The sequence below is a fragment of the Oncorhynchus mykiss genome, chromosome 30, assembly GCF_057628025.1.
Source record: "Oncorhynchus mykiss isolate SJ-2025 chromosome 30, ASM5762802v1, whole genome shotgun sequence".
Lineage (NCBI taxonomy): Eukaryota > Metazoa > Chordata > Actinopteri > Salmoniformes > Salmonidae > Oncorhynchus > Oncorhynchus mykiss.
In genome coordinates this window covers 33,947,901-33,969,218 of record NC_143051.1, presented here as the reverse complement: position 1 = coordinate 33,969,218, position 21,318 = coordinate 33,947,901, and the positions used below count along the sequence as shown (strand labels likewise).

The 21,318-nt window shown below is 41.7% G+C and overlaps 1 protein-coding gene across 1 annotated transcript in view; it reads right to left on the bottom strand.

The window, feature by feature from the left end:
- Positions 1-5,428: 5,428 nt before the first annotated feature.
- The window catches only part of LOC110488372 (cell adhesion molecule CEACAM1), a 32,588-nt gene continuing 16,698 nt past the window's right edge, over positions 5,429-21,318 (bottom strand). The window contains exons 8-9 of the mRNA XM_021560604.3: positions 8,673-8,713; positions 5,429-8,097 (exon numbers count right to left, since the gene is read on the bottom strand). Of these exons, the coding sequence (XP_021416279.2) occupies positions 8,695-8,713 (19 nt within the window). The 3' untranslated portion in view covers positions 5,429-8,097; positions 8,673-8,694. The remainder of the gene's footprint in view (positions 8,098-8,672; positions 8,714-21,318) is intronic.

The window sequence follows — 21,318 nt, the reverse complement described above, 5'->3', positions numbered from 1 at the left end:
AGTTACTGGCCCCACAATTGCTATCTGTGGGCATTTAATACAGATAAAGCAATTTAGACTATGGATGGTTTTAGCACATCCTAACTTTTCACCGGCCCTGGATAAAGATTCAAAATGAAGAGAAAGGGGGAATCACAATAATATTGCTCACAAATCTAATGTTTTATAAACATTGTGGAACCATCTTACAGATCATGTTTGCACTTCTCCAAAAATAGCAGATGAAATTGCATTGTGTTCGAGACAGATTGAATAGTTTGGAGGAGCGTGTCTTTGGTACCCGACAAGGGGTGTTTTTTGTAAGTGGGGATGGATAACCCACTTGAACAAGCGAAAAGCACTCTCAATAGACTATTTAAAACCCCTTTATCCATAGGCTACTTTTGTCTAGTGGCCAGAATGAACCCGCCTTGATTAAGGGGAGGGTAGGCTATGTTAAACTTTTAATCTAATTCAACGAAATGAGGGGGGTGTATTTATGTTTATAAATAAGAGATTCACTGGCACAAATGGCACATCTCTCCTTCCATGGCCACTGTGCTTCATGGCTGGATAGGCTGCGCTTCCACTCTCAAAATCCATGACATTATCAACTGCGTTGCCGTTAAGACCTGCTTCTTCTGGGTCTTAAAACTTCCCATTAGCGCTGCTTGAAATGGCCACTTTTGCACTTGTTTTTCTGGACACATTTCAAATATTGCCACCCCTCCCACCTCAACGCAAGCGAGTTGATGTTAGACAAGTAAATTGTTAAGGCTGGAAAATGCCAGTGCGCCTGTTTACATGACCAAATTGCATTGTTTGACACTTGCGCCTCTTTAGCATCATCCGAAAATAGAGCCCCGCATCAATTCCCATCAATATTTTACTAATGTCCAAATATTGATGGGAAAAATATACCGGATATGCAGTTCTGAAGCTGTAAGGCTAATGTGGAGCAAGCCCAATAAAAATGATGACGTTGACACAGAATTATCTGACTGGTGTCCCTGACCTTAGAGATCCTTTTTATGTCTCTGTTTTGGTTTGGTCAGGGAGTTGGGGTGGGCATTCTATGTTTTGTGTTCTATGTTTTCTATTTCTTTGCGTTTGGCCGGGTATGGTTCTCAATCAGGGACAGCTGTCTATCATTGTCTCTGATTGGGAACCATACTTAGGTACCCTTTTCCCACCTGTGTGTGTGGGACGTTGTCTCTGTTAGAGCACTTTGCGTGTGAGCTTCACGGTTTGTTTTTGTAGTCTTTATTGTTTTGTTTGGTGTCATTTTGCTTAAAAGAAAGAAAATGTACGCTCACCACGCTGCACCTTTGTCCTCATCCTTCAACAGCCGTGATAACTGGCACCCATTCTTGAATGATCAATAGCTGCCATTTACAAAAGCAGCAGGGCTTCAAAGAACAAGTTTGAATTTTCGCAACTTGGATTCCCTGTTTTTTACGGCAATTACTCTGTTATCAGGGTTAGATTATTCCTTTTATCAGAATAAATATCTGCTTTTGGCGACATTCAACAGTTTATGGGTTCAGTACCATGGTCTTGTAGTGGATGTGAGCTTCGACTGGAAGCCAGTGGAGAGTCTGGAGGAGCAGGGTGACATGGGAGAATTTGGGAAGGTTGAACACCAGGCAGGCAGCAGCGTTCTGGATAAGTTGCAAGGGTTTGATGGCACAAACATGGAGCCCAGCCAACAGCGAGTTGCAGTAGTCCAGACGGGAGAGGACAAGTGCTTGGATTAGAACCTGTGTCGCTTCCTGTGTGAGTTAGGGTCACACTCTACGGATGTTGTAGAGAATGAACCTGCAGGAGCGAGTCACTGCTTTGATGTTTGCAGAGAACGACAGTGTGTTGTCCAGGGTCACGCCAAGGTTCTTTGCATTCTGTGGACAACGACACCGTGGAGTTGTCAAACGTGATGGAGAGGTCTTGGAGCGGGCAGGCCTTCCCCGGGAGGAAGAGCAGCTCTGTCTCGTCAGGGTTGCGCTTGAGGTGGTGGGCCGACATCCAAACTGAGATATCTGCCAGGCAGGCAGAGATGCGTGTCGCCACCTGGGTGTCAGAAGAGGGGGAAGGAGAAAAGTAGTTGAGTGTCATCCGCATAACAATGATAGGAGAGACCATGTGAGGATATGACGGAGCAGAGTAACTTGGTGTACAGAAGGAAGAGGAGAGGGCCTAGAACTGAGCCCTGGGGACACCAGGAGTAAGAGTATGTGCTGCAGACACAGATCTTCTCCATGTCACCTGGCAGGAGCGGCCTGCCAGGTCGGATGCAATTCAAGAGTGTGCAGAGCCTGAGACAACTAGCAGTGAGAGGGTGGAGAGGAGGATCTGATGGTTCATGGTGTTGAAGGCATTGGATAGATCTAGGAGGATGAGAACAGAGGAGAGAGAGTCAGCTTTGGCAGTGCAGAGAGCCTCCGTGACACAGGGAAGAGCAGTCTCGGTTGAGTGACCCGTCTTGAAGCCTGACTGGTTAGGGTCAAGAAGGTCATTCTGAGAGAGATAGCGAGAGAGTTGGTCAGAGTTTGGTTGTTGTACTACTTTTATGTTATACACAAGCACACACCACACCTACTGTACACAAATAACGTAGAATGACAATGACACTAACACTGCACAAAGCAAACGGACATGTCAAACAATATACATGACTTGGTGGGAGACACAGATACACACACCAACACAAATGAACACACACAACGAACATTCCATTAGTATTTTCAGATGGACAAACCCCCAAAATACGTGATAAGGGGAAGAAGGGATACTGCAGGAGTTGTACAATCTCACTGCTTCAAACTTCACCGCTCCTCTACTTGTTTCTGTGGAAATGGACCCTGTCCCTGGGTGTAGGCTAGGCTGCTCAATCTGCTAGGGGTATTGTGACTCTGAGCGAGCTCATAGTCATTGTGGGTACATTCCAGTGTAATTGCTCAGGGCATGTTCCATCCTGTACTCTATACCTTCCTCAGGAAGGCTGTGCTTTTCTCTAGTGATGGGAATTTCGTCTCATTTTAATGACACAGATCTTTCAACTCGTTCACTCAGAAGAATTCATCTTTTGACTCATTTAGTTTCACTTGAGTCAGTAATGCCCGGAGCACGCAGGACCCACTACCGGCGAACGATGAACTGAAAACTTGAAAGAGTTTTTGATTCCACAAGCTACTCGTTAATATGTTGTGCACCATAGGGAGCTTATTGGAGCTGTCATTTGTGACTGAGACTTGTAAATGTGTGCTTTAAACAATGTAGATTTGTGGATTGCTAGGCATACAAATATACTGAACAAAAATATAAACGCAACATGCAACAATTTCAACGATTTTATTGAGTTACGGTTCATATAAGGAAATCAGTCAATTCAAATAAATTCATTAGGTGCTAATCTATGGATTTCACATAACTGGACCACCCACTTGGGAGCCAGGCTCACCCACTGGGGAGCCAGGCCCAGCCAATCAGAATAGAGTTTTCCACAAAAAATGGCTTTTTTACAGAGAGAAATACTCCCAAGTTTCATCAGCTGTCTGGGTAGCTGGTCTCAGACGATCCCGCGGGTGAAGAAACCGGATGTGGAGGTCCTGGGCTGGTATGGTTACATGGGCTGCGGTTGTGAGGCCGGTTGGACGTACTGTCAAATTCTCTAAAACGACATTGGAGGCGGCTTATGGTAGAGAATTGAACATTAAATTATCTGGCAACAGCTCTGGTGGACATTCCTGCAGTCAGCATGCCAGTTGCATGCTCCTTCAAAACTTGAGACATCTGTGGCATTGTATTGTGTGACAAAACTGCACATTTTAGAGCAGTCTTTTATTGTCCCCAGCACAAGGTGCACCTGTGTAATGATCATGCTGTTTAATCAGCTTATTGATATCACACATCTGTCAGGTGGATAGATTATCTTGGCAAATGAGAAATGCTCACTAACAGGGATGTAAACAAATTTGTGCTCATAGTTTGAGAGAAATATGCCTTTGTGTATATGAAACATTTCTGGGATATTTTATTTCAGCTCACGAAACATGGGACCAAAACTTTACATGTTGCGTTTATATTTTTGTTCAGTGTATAAGATTATTTATTGATACATCTGAAACAAGGTCTAGTTGTGGCTGCAACTGAACTATATTGTGAACGACTTTTGGCGGAATGCATTGCTTGACTGCCGTGAGAGGGTAATAAGTAGCCTGACGACTCTTCCGCAGCTCTGTCGTTTGCTACATACTTCTCATTCCGGAGAAGAAACTAACATCCGTGAGCATGGTGTAGCGTTTGGTCGGAACAAGTCTGGGTAGCCAGGCAAGGTGTTAAGCACAGCCGTTCGCGAACTGCAGCCCCTACAACGATTTGTTCTCGAGTGCGCGTTTGTTGAGCATAGGCAATGTAGGTTTTGGTTCTACAAAGCTGTGTCCATCAAAACATTAAATAGGCAATTAATTGCTGTCATTATTGCACCATGCGATCAATTATCAGTTATAAACATGTATTTTTCTTCTCTACGCTCACAATTTATTCTCCTGTGCGCATATAACAGACGGTTGGCGGTTCACTCATAGCTATGACGGTTATTCACACACAGTTACAGGTCATGATGACTCACACATTCCATCACAAAATATAATTGAACATGCAAGTTATTTCCACATATTACATTACCATTTTGTTCAAAACTGATTTCTTCATTTTTTCTCAATTCTTTGGTCAATGAAAACAAGCACACAAACAAGCAAACTTAAAAGCTACTTTGTAAAAAAAAAACGTTTTCACAAGGAACAATGTGAAGTTGCATAAATTTGGACTCAGGTTACTACCATATTAATGTGTCGACTACAAAAACAAACAAAAAACAGAGAGACAGATTGGCCAGTCTGAGCATGATTACAGGGTAGGGTAATGACAGCCCTGATCTGCAGTAAGCCAGGTTGGTGAGTTACAGTCATAGTACCGAACCCTCCTCACCTTCCTCTCTCAAGGCTGCCATGTCCCAGTGGCATAATGAAAAAAACCTGAAAGTCCTCATTTGTAACTGTGGACTATTCTTTCGCCTACACTGTTCACAGGTGAGACAAACATTCACTCGATCTGCCAAGCAGACTTATTCATGAGCTAATATTGCCTATGCAGGCACACCTTCCTGACAGTGACAGAGTTTTTGAAAGTACATTTAAACCTCAACTCACATGTTACATGTTACAATCAAGTTATTAAGGAAGTATACAAACTCCTCTTGACTTTCATTTTCAAGCTAATTGCTCAGAAACATTCTACATTCAGTAGATTTGATGCCATGCATTATTACACACTGTTGTTAGATATGCACAGCACTTTTAACCCAAGAAACCTAATACACTAACAACAAAAAGCTTGAGATCATAGATGTGTTGAAATCTTAGGACATAAAAGGGATCCAGGGATCAAGGGATTTTTGTACACAAACATTTTATTGAGTTTTCTTTTACATTCAAGTACAGTGTTACACAATTGTCCCATTGTTTTAACACCCAACCAGACCAACAGTAAAAAAAAAAAAAAAAAAGCCATTGATGACTCAAGGAAAATGAACTTGATAGCCTGGTCACTACCAAGCACCTCCTGCACCTTGTAGTGTTTGTTCATCTGCGCATTCATATTCCCATTCTAACTGCACTCAACAGTAGACCTCATTTTTTATATGAGTGTGTGAATGTGTTTACAATTCACACGCTCATATATGAATGTGTTTACAAGAGGATCAAATCCAGTTCAAATGTAAATGTGTGGTTTCAAATCCAGTTCAAATGTAAATGTGGTTCGGATAAAATATGGATGCTTTAATTAACCCACCCCTGTGCTCAGGGTGTCTGTTTCCCACCCTGAGCACACAACCTGCCCACCACAGGGATTCCTTGTCTCTGTGTTGTTAAAGCAGGTCTTTACATTCTTTCTTTCTTTCTTTCTGAGGTATACCTGTGAAGAAACAGGGAGACTGGTGGGGCAGGAGAGGAGAACACCCTTGCATACACACACCAACTGCAGCGAGACAGAAATCCTCTTGGTTATCTCACCAGTAAAGAGGATTTAAAAAATGATCCGTTGGTCCGCCTTTATGTTGTGTCATTCCAAATCCCAGGAACAAATAGGAGAGAGAGAGAGAGAGAGAGAGAGAGAGAGAGAAGAGAAGAGAGAGAGAGAAGAGAGAGAGAGAGAGAGAGAGAGAGAGAAGGAGAGAGAGAGAGAGAGAGAGAGAGAGAGAGAGAGAGAGAGGGAGGGGGGGGGGGGGGGAGAGAAATACAGAGACTGGGGTTGGCTAGCTAGACACAGGAAGTAAAGCTCATTTTGAAAATAAACCAGACTGTAACAAAAGCAAATGGCAGTAGCAACAGAAGAATAAATAAACTAAAACAAACATCTCAGAGGTGTGTCTATACAAAGAGAAAATGATTCATGAATATAGGCAGTTCAGTCGTTAAAGAATAATACGCATTATTGTAAACAACCTGAGAAAATGTATGACATTTTGAAATATTCAAATTAAGATTGAATAAGAAACCCCAAATAGATGACAGAGTGTCAAGCCTAAAAAATACAATGTTCATTACAGTTCACATTTACATGAAGTAAATCATATTTACAAAAGGGAGCAGTTTATTGATGTGCCATTTTGTCATTTGAGCTGGTCTATCCCTTTTAACAGTAAAAAAGAAACTGTTCAGGTAAAGTTGTCGATTTCTCCCTGGTCATCTTCAAGAATGAAACCAACTAGACAAAAACGCTGTTCATGCCATTCAACCCAATCAATCCCCCCCCCCCCCCCCATTGACTTTAATGTGTGGGAGAAAACACAACAGATAATGAACTCAACCCATAGTACTGTGTGTTCTAACTGAAGGTGTGTGTGACTGGGCGTCACAACTAACTGAAGGTGTGTGTGTGTGTGCTGTCAAACTACTCATTATCATTTATTGGATAAAAAAAAAAAAAAACACACACACCGCCAGCTCAATCTATTCAACTAAGGTTACAAAAAAATAAATACTAGTGACTAAAAACAAGGATGTCATTTTTCACAAAGCTAAAAAGTAGGTAAAAGGGGTTGTGTTACAGTTAACATAAAATGGCAGTTGTTCATTTATGGTCCTAAAAACATACTTTTTCTATTTTTTTTTTGTATTATACTACAAAAGCCAAAATAATACAAACAATATTCAAATTTCAACGATGGATCCATTTGAAACGTGGGATACAACAAATAACGAAACTCATTAGCACAGCCCTGACTCACAGACATTTTCCCTCCAAAACCAAAGAATGTCTTTGCCCACAAAAACATTCTTACCTTTTCTTTCTCCCCCTAACATTTGCTGCGTGTTGGATCTTGTCGTTGCTCTTTTAACATGAAGCTCTTACGAGCAGATCTTGCAGATGTAAAAAAAAGCTACCCTTGGGATCAAGCAGAGGTGGTAACGTCAGATTTATGAACCTGTGTCCGTCAGTTGTTTGAAAGTTTCAGACGATATTTGCCCATTCGCCTTGATGTTGTGATCGGTGAGGAGTGACCAAGTGACTCAGCCTTACAATCTTCTACATTATATTGCCCCCACTAAATCCTCCTCCAGTTTCGCAAAGCTGAAAGGATCATTCGTTACGGACAGGGCACCACCATCGCTCAAGTCTATGTATTTCATTTCCTAAGGAATATGTGGAGAAATTGATGTAAGCGATGACATTCCTCTGTTTTGCGAAGGAGGTGAGCATCCCAGGGAGTGGTTAGAAGCTGTTTACCTTAGCCAATGGGCTGGATGGAGAGGAGGGAAGGTGTGTGAAGGAATATAAGTCCATACAGACAGATAGATGTTAGATGGGATAGATGCGTTGGAGCTTTCCGGTCCAATCCAAGCACAAGGACCCAGAGTCCCAGACACACCACCATTTTCAAAGGAGATGACCAGCTCCTAGGGAGGGATGTTGTGACCCCTGTGGTTATGTGGGCTTTGTGATGAAACGTTTGTATTGCTGAACCGACTTGGGGGAGGTTTCCACCTGATTGGTCTTCCAGACTGCAGCGATGGATCTTGAGGGGAATAATTGGCTGATTCTTTGGGCTGATAGCTCCTGTGAGCAAGAAGAAAGGAGTCACATGTCTTATAGTTTATCACTAAGAACACTGTAGTAAAAAAAGAACAACATCTGAAGTTAAATGACTTTTTTTTCTCCCATCATCCTCATCTGAAAGTCTTTCACTCTTAGGTGAACATTGGCAATAGTCAGGCTATACAGTATCTACTGGCTTTTGTTCTACTTCAACTCCCAAAATGCTAATAGCCCAAATGAGGATCTTTGCCTTTCTTGTTCATTCAGACGAAAGAAGCACACAGATTTTCGGTAGCTATGCCAGAATCGGACTTGGTGCCCACTCCCTACAGTATGTGTAAAGTCAACATTCTTATCTGAAAGGCAGAGGCCTTTCAGGTCAGACTTGTGTGATAGGGAGTGGCACCATAGAATGGCAGCTATAACTTCGGACGCAATGCAATAAGAATGTCATCAACAAGGATATGTTTGTCCCAGGCTCTGGAGACAGCCTTGATAACTGCTGTTTACAACAGAGGACAATGCTAGCTTGCGTCGCCTGACAAGGGAACGCAAACAACTTGAGGATAGTATGGAGTTATCACAGAGCAACTTACCAGCTTTCCTCGGGGATCTCTTCTAGTACGGCGACTCGATCCTGAAACAGAACGTGAAAGAAAATAGTGGCGATTAGTGGAACGATGACCTCGCGTTGAAGGGATTTGAGGAAACAAGACGCCTCACTGTTGTGGGGATGATAACTTTGCTTTGACATCCCGAATGACTTTAGATCATATACCCACATGGCAGCGACAAATATAGACAGGCAGCTATCATTTCAAAGGAATTGTGTCTCTTCATTTCTTTGATGGAATGCCCATAGGTAGCTCTTTTACACTTTTAACCCATATACGGGTTGAAAATGGCAGATTTTGACACTGATACGCGCCTAAATTGGAATGCAGTGGCTGTACAGTAACTGCGATTCAGTGCCTTAGACCGCTGCGCCACTCGGGAGGCCTTTCTTAATTGTCAACGTTTATGATCACAATGCTTAAAATGTACAGTTACAAGATGACATGGAATCATACGCTGGCTGTTCTGAACAGAATGGGCCTGTTTGTTGTATTGTGAAGAAATTTGGCGGGGAACACGCATCCGAATGCCCTCGTGGCTCTTTTCTATGCCTACCAACCTTACGATCTGCTTCTCTGAATTGCCTTGTGAAAGCCTAACGCTACAACATCGTATTTTGTAACTTAGCTAGCCATGGGGGCAATAGAGCACGCTTTCAAATGATGCCTACCTGTTTTATAATGGACTGTTTTTGGAATGTGTAAACACCAACAGTAATTGTGTGATGGTGGGGATGCGGGGCAGTGTTCCAAACAAAACAACTACAAGTCTGCTTGCTCTGGTTCCTCAACAGTACAGCTAGGAGAGTTCAAAATAGCACCTTATACTGCCTTACCAAGCAAAAGAGCAGTAACTGCACATTTGGTCAAAAATGAGTTATTTACATTTGTTATACATTAAATATATGCTTTATCATGTAGACAAATATCATATCCTGCCTCCATTGTGTTGTGTTATGGAGAAAATGGGGGTTCGTGTTTGCAGTAACTGGAAAAAAGGCACAAACTGCCATCACCCACATCAGTTACTGCCTTTTACCTTGGTTTCACTGAGCTTTTTGCTGCATTGTCTACGGGTTATCTTGGTGTTATTTATTGTTCTTTGCTGACACAAGTATCAAACTATATGACACTGACAGCCTCAAAATAAATACAAATAAATATGTTAACACAAGCTTGTGTAAAAAAAAAAAAATTGTAATGGAAACGTATTGCAGTGGGTGTACCAAGCCGTCTAGGGTCAAAGGTCATGCCAGAGGTCAGGGTCCAATATTAATTAAAAAAAGAACCTCATAGTAAGACAGATAACAACACCTCCAATGATCTGCCTATAATTCATTTGGCTGGACAATAAAACAACTTTGAAGTCATTTTTCTCAGTTTCACCCTATGAGCAGTTACTGCTATTTTGCTTGGTAGGGCAGTGTAGTTAAAGACTCTTCTTTGAGGCATAAAAGTGCATTGACATGTACTGTGCACACTTTGGAGAGGTGTGTAGCCACTTGGAGACGCCAGTTAGACCTCAAACCATTTTCTTTTTTTTTTTGTCTTATGTTGCACCTACACCACATTTTTTCCCATTAATATTCTTATCATGTTACTGAATATATCCAGAGTATTTTTAGATTTCGATATCAACAAATGCGGCGAAAAGTAGAGTTAATGTAAAATGCACATAAAATCAACAGTGTCATCTTTGGATTCAATCTTATGTTTAATTAACTGTTTTGTCCTCACCTATAGTTGAATCATTTTCCCATAATCTCCAAATGGTTTCCTTTCAGTGGATACCATGGTCATGTTTTTCATATTCCTTTTGTAAGAAACATTTCTATTTACCTCTATCCATATACGCCAATTCCCACGAGTGTAAAGGGTTAATGAACAGACCCTAATGCCCTGACGAACACGAGCAGTGTTGGTAGATCTTGTAACCTTTTTAATGCTGGGATCTCATCTCAGAAAGCATCTGATCATTTAGCCTAGAGGTACGCCATTTGATAAGAGCAGTAGACGACAACACAGGAAGAGGACGACTCAATAACTACAATATCAACTACGGGTACTTGGCAGTCCTCGCTTTGATCCTGCAGATGTGCCCGTGTACCAGTACTATGGCTGAATTACGGCATGTCTTCACAGAAATAGGATTATGTCCGTGTGGAATGGCCCTCAGGACAAACCATATGGAGGAAACTGTCCTCTCTTACCTGCCACTGTGACTTAAAAGAGGAAACCGAGTGGAAGAGAGGAATGTAGAGTAAGAATGTTAGAAAGAGTGACAGACAGCAAAAGACAGATGAGGCGAGAAGAAGAGGGAGATGGACAGAAAGAGAGAGAGAGAGACCTGTGCAGACACGACGGTGACATTCCAATCATACTCTCAACTCAGCATCTCCCCTATCCCCCAGTGACTATCCTGGAAAGAACAATTTCCAATTGTGGACGTTAAAGAAGAGCATATCTTCCCCATATCTAATCATTGTTCCACTGACTCTATGTCCACCTCTCCAGTCCGTCAGAAATGAGGAGAGAGGCTTAAGCTCGGCTGGGAGGGTCCGTTCCACTGCTCAGGGGCACCACGCCCCGACAGCTTGCTATCTTAAGAGGATTCAGAGAGGAGCGAAAAGTGGCGGACTCCGCTGTTGAGATGGAATCTTCCTCTCCTGAGTGTGAGGCTAGAGAGAGTGTTGGAATGTGGTCCGACTGTGTTTTCAAAATACTGAAACCCACAGCGTTGATCCAGGCTGACAAGGCCAGGCAGAAATGAGTAGAAAGAGCCAGGATAAACACACGCAGATCTTGCGAACACTTATCTCCTGTATACATGTCGTCATGGTATTGATCTAGCCAATAACAGAATCATATCTTAGTTGCTTAAATCACTTGGATACTCTGTAAAAGTGTCCAGTAACGTATATCAGAACATGGTTCAAACAGATTCAGTGTATACCTGAGACAGACATTTATAGGCTCAACCCGGTGGAAAAAAATCTGCTCACTATAAAGAGTGTCCTTTACCAGAAACCTACAATATCAGCACCTGTAATCGCTAATCCCCATCTTACATAGGGGCCTGGCCTGCTGTGCAGCCACTTATCACACTAATCAGGAAGCAGTATCTGCCTTTGCACCCGCCAGTCTCTCTCCCAATTAAACAAGTGTGCAGCTGTGTGTGAACCCAGTTGTGCACACAGGGCGGTCTAAACCTGACCAACCAGGTATCTGCTTTCAACAACATACTGCATTCCCCTTGTTCACTGGCGGTCAGCTTGTTAGTTCTCTGGTAGGAAGAAATGTGTGTCATGCTGGTTGGTTATCTGGGGGCTCATCTTCCTGTCTGGATGAAGGTGGTTGAGTTCACATTTGCATCAGAAATCCATGTAACTTTATTTCCCTTTTCCTTGTTTCAACATAGCGTCACTTCCTGTTGAATGTGGAACGAGGAAGAGCTCGGTTTTGTTTGTTTGAAAAGTGTGTTTGAAAGTGTATTGGAAAGTTCTTGGTAGCTAGCTTCTTAGTTTGAATCCCGCGACGCAGTTGGCATCAGTTGCTGGGACTGCTTGTCTCTTTCCAGTGACCCTGTCAACCAAGGATGGGTCTGAGGAGCTATTTGGCGTCGCTGCTAGCCTAGCTGCTAGCTAGTGGGTTGCCTTGAACGCAGCCCGCAACGCGGTTTTGTGGTTGTCTAGATCCCTGCTGTGTGTTGTTTTCAATCGTCCCTGTGACCTGCCCTGTCTGGAACTGCAAGGAGTAACAACGTAACCTACGTTGCTAGCTATCATGACAAAGACCAAAGCCGACGGGAGTACCGTTGAGGACAGCGGTGTCTCTCTATCACATGTGAAGGTTCTTTAAAACGAACAAAAAAAGACCTACAAGCAGTTATTACAACAACAAAATAGCTTCAAGTGTTTTGTCCAAATACTTGTGGATTCTACTAATAAAAGAATGGACAACCTGACCAGAGAGGTCCAGAACCTGAAGAACAGTTTGCAGTTCTCCCAGGGTCAGCACGATGAGTTGAAACAGGAGAACGGCAAGATGACAACAATCTGTAAGTCACTGAGAGAGGACATCAATTCTGTATGTGAATCCATGACAGATAAATCAGACCATCTCGAGAGACAATCAAGGCGGAACAACATGGTTGTGGACGGAATTGCAGAATTTCCACGAGACCTGGACAGAGTCTGAGGACAAAGTGAGGGAAATGATCTCTGAGAAATTGAGGATGGACCACAGGAAGATTGAGGTGGAGCGCGCCCACAGGACTGGAAAACCTATCACCGGCCCAGGTGATAGGAACTTGACCACTATTAGCTTGGGCCTGAGGTTCAAGGACAAAGAAGCTGTTCTGGAAAGAGCCAAGATCTTGAGAGGAACGTAGATCTTCCTCAATGAGGACTATCCTGAAGCTGTGCGCCAGAAGTGGAAAGAACTGATCCCAGCCATGAAAGCTGCCAGAGAACGTGGGGCCATTGCTTAGATCTGTTATGACAGGCTCATTGTCTACCCTCCCTCCCGGAAGCCTGGAAGGGATGAGAGAGCCAAGCCTATGGGTTCGTAGCTTCAACTCCGCAGTACACACAAACACCTACTGATTAATGGACTGCTGAATATTTTTTTTTTCTCTTGCTTTGTTTGCTCTTTTCAGTATTATGTCTATCTCTGATAAGCTAGCCAGGAAAGGGCTGAAAATAGCCCATATTAATATATTTAGCCTTATAAATAAGGTTAATGAAATCAATAACTTGCTAACATCAGTAACTGTTAAGGATATGGCAGACATACGCCCCCTTTGGAGAGATTGGGTACCCCTAGTAAACTGGAAAAAAAATCTGTCAAAAATTGCTAATATATGCAAATAAAAATTATTATTGGATAGAAAACACTCTAAAGATTCTAAAACCGTTGGAATTATGTCTGTAAGTATAGCAGAACTCACAGGGCAGGCATTCTTCCAAACTAGTTTTTGTGGCCATGAAAGTTGGAGCAACTTTGACGTCATGGCCCCCACCCTTCCCAACCAGTTATGATTCTGGGGACACTTTCTATCACACCCTATGGGAGTGAAATTAGTGCGTGCCACGAGAGAATAGGCTGTGCGTATGGGCGCGAATTGGTCCCAGCCATTCCTTTGTTCCAGCACTCAAGAGAAGGGCAGACGATGGCCGATTGAATTGAAGTTTGTTTTGCGTGTCTAAAACATCATAAAGCTTGCTTCTGCACTTAGTTTGACCTGTTTAGTCGACATATAATATGTAATTTTGAAGTTTTGATGCGCAACTTTTCCGGACCAGAGGACGTTTTGGGTGCATTTCAGCTGATGTTATTAGCAGTAGCTAATACAAAGACGCAAGACTTGAAACCAAACGATGTATTGGGTAAGTATGAAGCCTTCCAGAACATTCTGAACGAAGACCATCGAAGGTAAGGGAATATTTCTGCTTAAATCTGTGTTTCTGTTGACTCCAACATTACGTAGAAATGTAGCTTGGAACTGAGCGCTGTCTCAGCATATGGAATAGTGTGCGATTTCTGTAACGTTAAAAATAAATCTAACACAGCGGTTGCATAAAGAAGCAGTGTATCTTTCTAACTATATGTAGAACATGTATATTTAGTCAAAGTTTATGATGTCTATTTACGTTATCTTGCCGCGCTACATAGATTTCCTGCGGGCATTTTTGAGTAATTTCTGAACGTGAACTCACTGTAAATGGACATTTATGGATATAAATGGCATATTATTGAAAAAAAAAAATATGTACTGTGTAACATGTCATATTACTGTCATCTGATGAAGATTTTCAAAAGGTTAGTGAGCGATTTATTTTTTAATCCTGCGTTTGTTGATTGCATGTTTTGGCTATTCAAATGAGCTGTGTCTGGTGGTGGTTTTACATATATATGTGCTATGTTTTCGCCGTAAAACATTTTAGAAATCTGACTTGCTGGCCAGATGAACAAGGTGTTTATCTTTCATTTGAGCTATTGGACTTGTTAATGTGTGGAGGTTAAATATTTTTTAGAATTTTTTTGCGTTCCATGCGCCACCGTTTCAGCTGAACGTGGGAGGGTTGATTCACAATTGGGAACCAGTATCGTAGACAGGTTAACATTCATATATTAGCCATTTCTGAGACTCACATAGATAATTCCTTTGATGATACATCAGTAGCATAACAAGGATATAACATCTATAGAAGAGACAGAAATGCTTATGGGGGAGGTGTTGCTGTATATATTCAGAGTCATATCCCTGTAATGCTAAGAGAAGATCTTATGTCAAGTGTTATTGAAGTGTTGTGGTTGCAGATTCACTTGGCACATCTAAAGCCTTTTTCTTTTGGTGTGTTGTTATAGGCCACCAAGTGCTAACAGTCAGTATCTAAATAATGTGTGTGAAATGCTTGATAGTGTATGTGATAGCTTGGATGAATAAGGTGCCCAGAGTAAACTGCCTGCCACTCTGTCCCAGATGCTAATATATGCATATTATTAGTAGTATTGGATAGAAAACACTCTGAAGTTTCTAAAACTGTTTGAATGATGTCTGTGAGTGTAACAGAACTCATATGGCAGGCGAAAACCTGAGAAAAATCCAACCTGGAAGTGGGAAATCTGAGGTTTGTAGTTTTTCAACTCTTTGCCATTCCAATATACGGTGTAAATGGGGTCATATTGCACTTCCTAAGGCTTCCACTAGATGTCAACAATCTTTAGAACTTTGTTTCAGGCATCTACTATGAAGGGGGAGGGAATGATAGGGGATTGAGCCAGGTGTCTGGCAGAGTGCCACAGGCTAGTGACACGCGATCACGAGAGAGTTAGATCTCGTTCCATTGCTTTTCTACAGACAATGGAATTATCCGGTTGGAACATTATTGAAGATTTATGATAAAAACATCCTAAAGATTGATTCTATACTTAGTTTGACAAGTTTCTACGACCTGCAATATAACTTTTTGAACTTTTCGTCCGACGTTTGGCTGGACCTGAACGCGCGTTTGGATTTGTTTACCAAACGCCCTAACAAAAGAAGCTATTTGGACATAAATTATGAACTTTGTCAAACAAATCAAACATTTATTGTAGAACTAGGATTCCTGGGAGTGCATTCTAATGAAGATCCTCAAAGGTAAGTGAATGTTTATAATGCTATTTCTGACTGATGATGACTACACAATATGGCGGATAACTTTTTGGCTGCTTTGTTGTCTGAACGCTGTACTCAGATTATTGCACGGTTTGCTTTTTCCATAATGTTTTTTTGAAATCTGACACAGCGGTTGCAGTAAGGAGAAGTATATCTCTAATTCCATGTATAACACTTGTATTTTCATCAACATTTATGATGAGTATTTCTGTAAATTGATATGACTCTGCACAATGACCGCATGTTTTAGAACTACTGAACGTAACGCGCCAATGTAAAATGAGATTTTTTGATATAAATATGCACTTTAGCGAACAAAACATACATGTATTGTTTAACATGAAGTCCTATGAGTGTCATCTGATGAACATCAAAGGTTAGTGATTCATTTTAACTCTATTTGTGCTTTTTGTGACTCCTCTCTTTGGCTGGAAAAATGGCTGTGTTTTTCTGTGGCTTGGTGGTGACCTAACATAATCGTTTGTGGTGCTTTCGCTGTAATGCCTTTTTGAAATCAGACACTGTGGCTGGATTAACGAGAATTTAATCTATAAAATGGTATAAAATACTTGTATGCTTGAGGAATTTTAATTATGAGATTTTTGTTGTTTTGAATTTGGTGCCCTGCACTTTCACTGGCTGTTGGCGAGGTGGGATGCTACCGTCCCACATATCCCAGGGAGGTTAATCAACCTACCAAGGTGTTTACAAACACTACAGGGACAAGATTATCCACATGTATCGATTACATTTTTACTAATACTGTACAACTTTGTTCTAAAGCTGTATCCGTACCCATTGGATGCAGTGATCACAATATAGTGGCTATATCCTGGAAGGCCAAAGTTCCAAAAGCTGGGCCTAAAATAGGTAATAAGAGATCATACAAAATATTTTGCTATGACTCTTATGTGGATGAAATATTTGTTGGTCTAATGTGATTAATGAGGAGCATCCAGATGCTGCACTTGATGAATTTATGAAATTGCTTCTTCCAATTATTGATAAATATGCACCTGTTAAGAAACCGACTATTAGAACTGTTAAGGATCCATGGATTGATGAGGAATTGCAAAACTGTATGGACAAAAGAGATGGGGCAAAAGGAATGGCTAATAAGTCTGGCTGCACATCTGATTGGCTTACTTACTGCAAATTGAGAAATTATGTGACTAAACTCAACAAAAAGAAGAATAAACTGTATCATGAAGCCAATATCATTGATATAAAGAATGATTCAATAAAACTTGAGTAAATTAAATTATGGGCAGAAAGACAAATTCGGCCTCCCGAGTGGCGCAGTGGTCTAAGGCACTGCATTGCAGTGCTAGCTGTGCCACTAGAGATTCTGGGTTAGGGTCCAGGCTTTTCTCGCAGCCGGCCACGCCCGGGAGACCCATGGGACGGCACACAAATGGCCTAGCGTTGTCCGGGTTAAGGGAGGGTTTGGCCGGCAGGGATGTCCTTGTCCCATCGTGCACTAGCAACTCCTGCGCAGTGCACGCTGACACGGTCGCCAGGTGCATGGTGTTTCCTCCGACACATTGTAGGGACTGGCTTCCGGGTTAAGTGGACATTGTGTCAAGAAGCAGTGTGGCTTGGTTGGGTTGTGTTTCGGAGGACTTGTGTTTCGGCTCTCGATCTTTACCTCTCCCGTGTCCGTACGGGAGTTGCAGCAATGAGACAAGACTGTAACTACCAATTGGATACCACGAAATTAGAGAGAAAACGGGGTAAAAAAAAGAAAAAAAAAGAAAAAAAAGGACAAATTCAACTTCATCTTTCATCTTGGCTTATACATCACAAAACCATTTGATGTTGGCAATTATTTTAATTATTATTTCATTGGCAAAGTGGGCAAACTTAGGCAGAAAATGCCAACAACAAACAGCGAGCAATTGTATTCATGCATAAAAAAAACAAATAATGAAAGAAAATCATTGTCAAGTTTGAATTTTGTAAAGTTAGCGTGGAAGAGGTGGAAAAATGTATGTTAACGATCAATAACGACAAACCTCCTGGCCTTGACAATTTAGATGGAAAGCTACTGAGGATGGTAGCTGACTCTATAGCGACTCCTATCTGTCAAATGTTTTATCTGAGCCTAGAGGAAAGTCTTTGTCCTCAGGCCTGGAGGGAAGACAAAGTAATTCCACTACCCAAGAGTAGTAAAGTGGCCTTTACTGGTTCTAACAGCAGACCTAAAAGCTTGCTGCCAGCTCTTAGCAAACTGTTGGAAAAAATGGTGTTTGACCAAATACAATGATATTTCTCTATAAACAAGTTAATAACAGACTTTCAGCATGCTGATAGAGAAGGGCACTCAACATGTACTGCACTGACACAATTGACTGATGATTGATTGAAAGAAATTGATAATAAGAAGATTGTGGGAGCTGTACTGTTAGATTTCAGTGCAGCCTTTGATATTATTGACCATAACCCTATTATTGACCATTGACCATAAAACGTATGTTATGGCTTTTCAACTTCTGCCATATCGTGGATTCAGAGCTACAGTATCTAATAGAACTCAGAGGGAAAGTGTGGTGTACCGCAGGGCAGCTCTATGTCCTCAATTTTTTTTACCAATGACCTGCCACTGGCATTAAACAAAGCACGTGAGTCGATGTACTGTATGCTGATGTATCAACCATATACGCATCAGCAACCACAGCTAATGAAGTCACTGAAACCTTTAACAAAGAGTTGAAGTCTGTTTTGGAATGGGTGGCCAGTAATAAACTGGTCCTGAACATCTCTAAAACTAAGAGCATTGTATTTGGTACAAATCATTCCTTAAGTTCTAGACCTCAGCTGAATCTGGTAATGAATGGTGTGGCTGTTGAACAAGTTGAGGAGACTAAACTACTTGGCGCTACCTTAGATTGTAAACTGTCATGGTCAAAACATAGATTCAATGGTTGTAAATATGGGGAGAGGACTGGCCATATTAAAGAGATGCTCTGATTTTTTGCCACCACACTCCAAAAAGAAAGTTTTGCAGGCTCTAGTTTTGTCTAATCTTGATTATTGTCCAGTCGTGTGGTCCAGTGCTGCAAGGAAAGACCTACAGTAGTTAAGCTGCAGCTGGCCCAGAACAGCAGAATGTTTTGCTCTTAATTGTAATCAGAGGGCTGATATAAATACTATGCATGCCAGTCTCTCTTGGCTAAGAGTTGAGGAGAGACTGACTGCATCACTTCTTTTTATAAGAAACATTAATGTGTTGAAAATCCCTAATTGTTTGCATAGTCAACTTACACACAGCTCTGACACACACAATTATCCAACCAGACATGCCACCAGGGGTCTTTTCACAGTCCCCAAATCCAGAACAAATTCAAGAAAGCGTACACTATTATATAGAGCCCTTATTGCATGGTACTTCCTTCCATCTCATATTGCTCAAATAAACAGCAAACCTGGTTTCAAAAAACAGATAAAGCAACACCTCTCCCCCTATTTGACCTAAATAGTTTGTATGTATGCATTGATATGTAGGTTATGTGTGCCTTTTTTTAAATGTAGGTTGTTCTGTCCTTGAGCTGTTCTTGTCTATTGATGTTCAAGGTTCAATTATTTGGGTTCCATCTCCTTCTGGGTTTTTTCTGTGCGCTCAATGCGCACATTGCGTAGTTTCTCTAGAGATCAATCAGATCAAGCCCAAACTGTGCGGTGTAGTAAGGAGTTGTAGTTTCCAACAAGACAAAATTCGACATAGTTTAGGGCAGCAAATGTGGTAATTAACTACAATGGCCATAATCCACTGCGCGCCTGTATGTTTCTGTCAGGCAGACACGGAGAGGAGAGAAGAATGCACGCACGATCGAGAGGGATAGAAAGCAGTTAGTTAGCGAGGTACCTGAAAACACATGATCTAAGTGATCGATAGTTTCTCTTCAGCAGTCATAAAAGTATGCCTTATTTACTTTGAAGAAGGAAATAAGTCACAGGAAGGCCGAAAAGATAATCAAGGACATCAACCGCCCGAGCTACTGCCTGTTCACCCCGCTATCATCCAGAAGGTGAGGTCAGTACAGGTGCATCAAAGCTGGGACCGAGAGATTGAAAAACAGCTTCTATCTCAAGGCCATCAGACTGTTAAACAGCCATCACTAGCACATTAGAGGCTGCTGCCTATAGGCACTGTATTCTATACTATTCTACGGTATTTTAGTCACTTAATGTTTACATTTCTTGCATTACTCATCTCATATGTACAGTTGAAGTCGGAAGTTTACATACACTTAGGTTGGAGTCATTAAAACTTGTTTTTCAACCACTCCACAAACTTTCTTGTTAACAAACTATAGTTTTGGCAAGTCGGTTAGGACATCTACTTTGTGCATGACACAAGTAATTTTTCCAACAATTGTTTACAGACAGATTATTTCACTGTATCGCAATTCCAGTGGCTCAGAAGTTTACATACACTAAGTTGACTGTGCCTTTGAACAGCATGGAAAATTCCAGAAAATTATGTCATGGATTTAGAAGCTTCTGATAGACTATTTGACATCATTTGAGTCAATTGGAGGTGTACCTGTGGATGTATTTCAAGGACTACCTTCAAACTCAGTGCCTCTTTGAGAAAATCAAAAGAAATCAGCAAAGACCTCGTAAAAAATTGTAGACCTCCACAAGTCTGGTTCATCCTTGGGAGCAATTTCCAAACACCTGAAGGTACCACGTTCATCTGTACAATCAATAGTACGCAAGTATAAACACCATGAGACCACGCAACCATCATACCGCTCAGGAAGGAGACGGGTTCTGTCTCCTGGAGATGAATGTACTTTGGTGCGAAAAGTGCAAATCAATCTCAGAACAACAGCAATGGACCTTGTAAAGATGCTGGAGGAAACAGGTACAAAATGATCTATATCCACAGTAAAACGAGTCCTATATCGACATAACCTGAAAGGACACTCAGCAAGGAAGAAGCCACTGCTCCAAAACCGCCATAAAAAAGCCAGACTACGGTTTGCATCTGCACATGGGGACAAAGATTGTACTTTTTGGAGAAATGTCCTGTGGTCTGATGAAACAAAAATAGAATTGTTTGGCCATAATGACCATCATTATGTTTGGAGGAAAAAGGGGGAGGCTTGCAAGCCGAAGAACACCATCCCAACCATGAATCACAGGGGTGGCAGCATCATGTTGTGTGGGTGCTTTGCTGCAGGAGGGACTGGTGCACTTCACAAAATAGATGGCATCGTGAGGAGGAAAAATTATGTGGATATATTGAAGCAACACCTCAAGACATCAGTTAAATCTTGGTCGCAAATGGGTCTTCCAAAGGGACAATGACCCCAAGCATACTCCAAAGTTGTGGGAAAATGGCTTAAGCACAACAAAGTCAAGGTATTGGAGTGGCCATCACAAAGCACTGACCTCAATCCTATAGAACATTTGTGGGCAGAACTGAAAAAGTGTGTGCGAGCAAGGAGGCCTATAAAC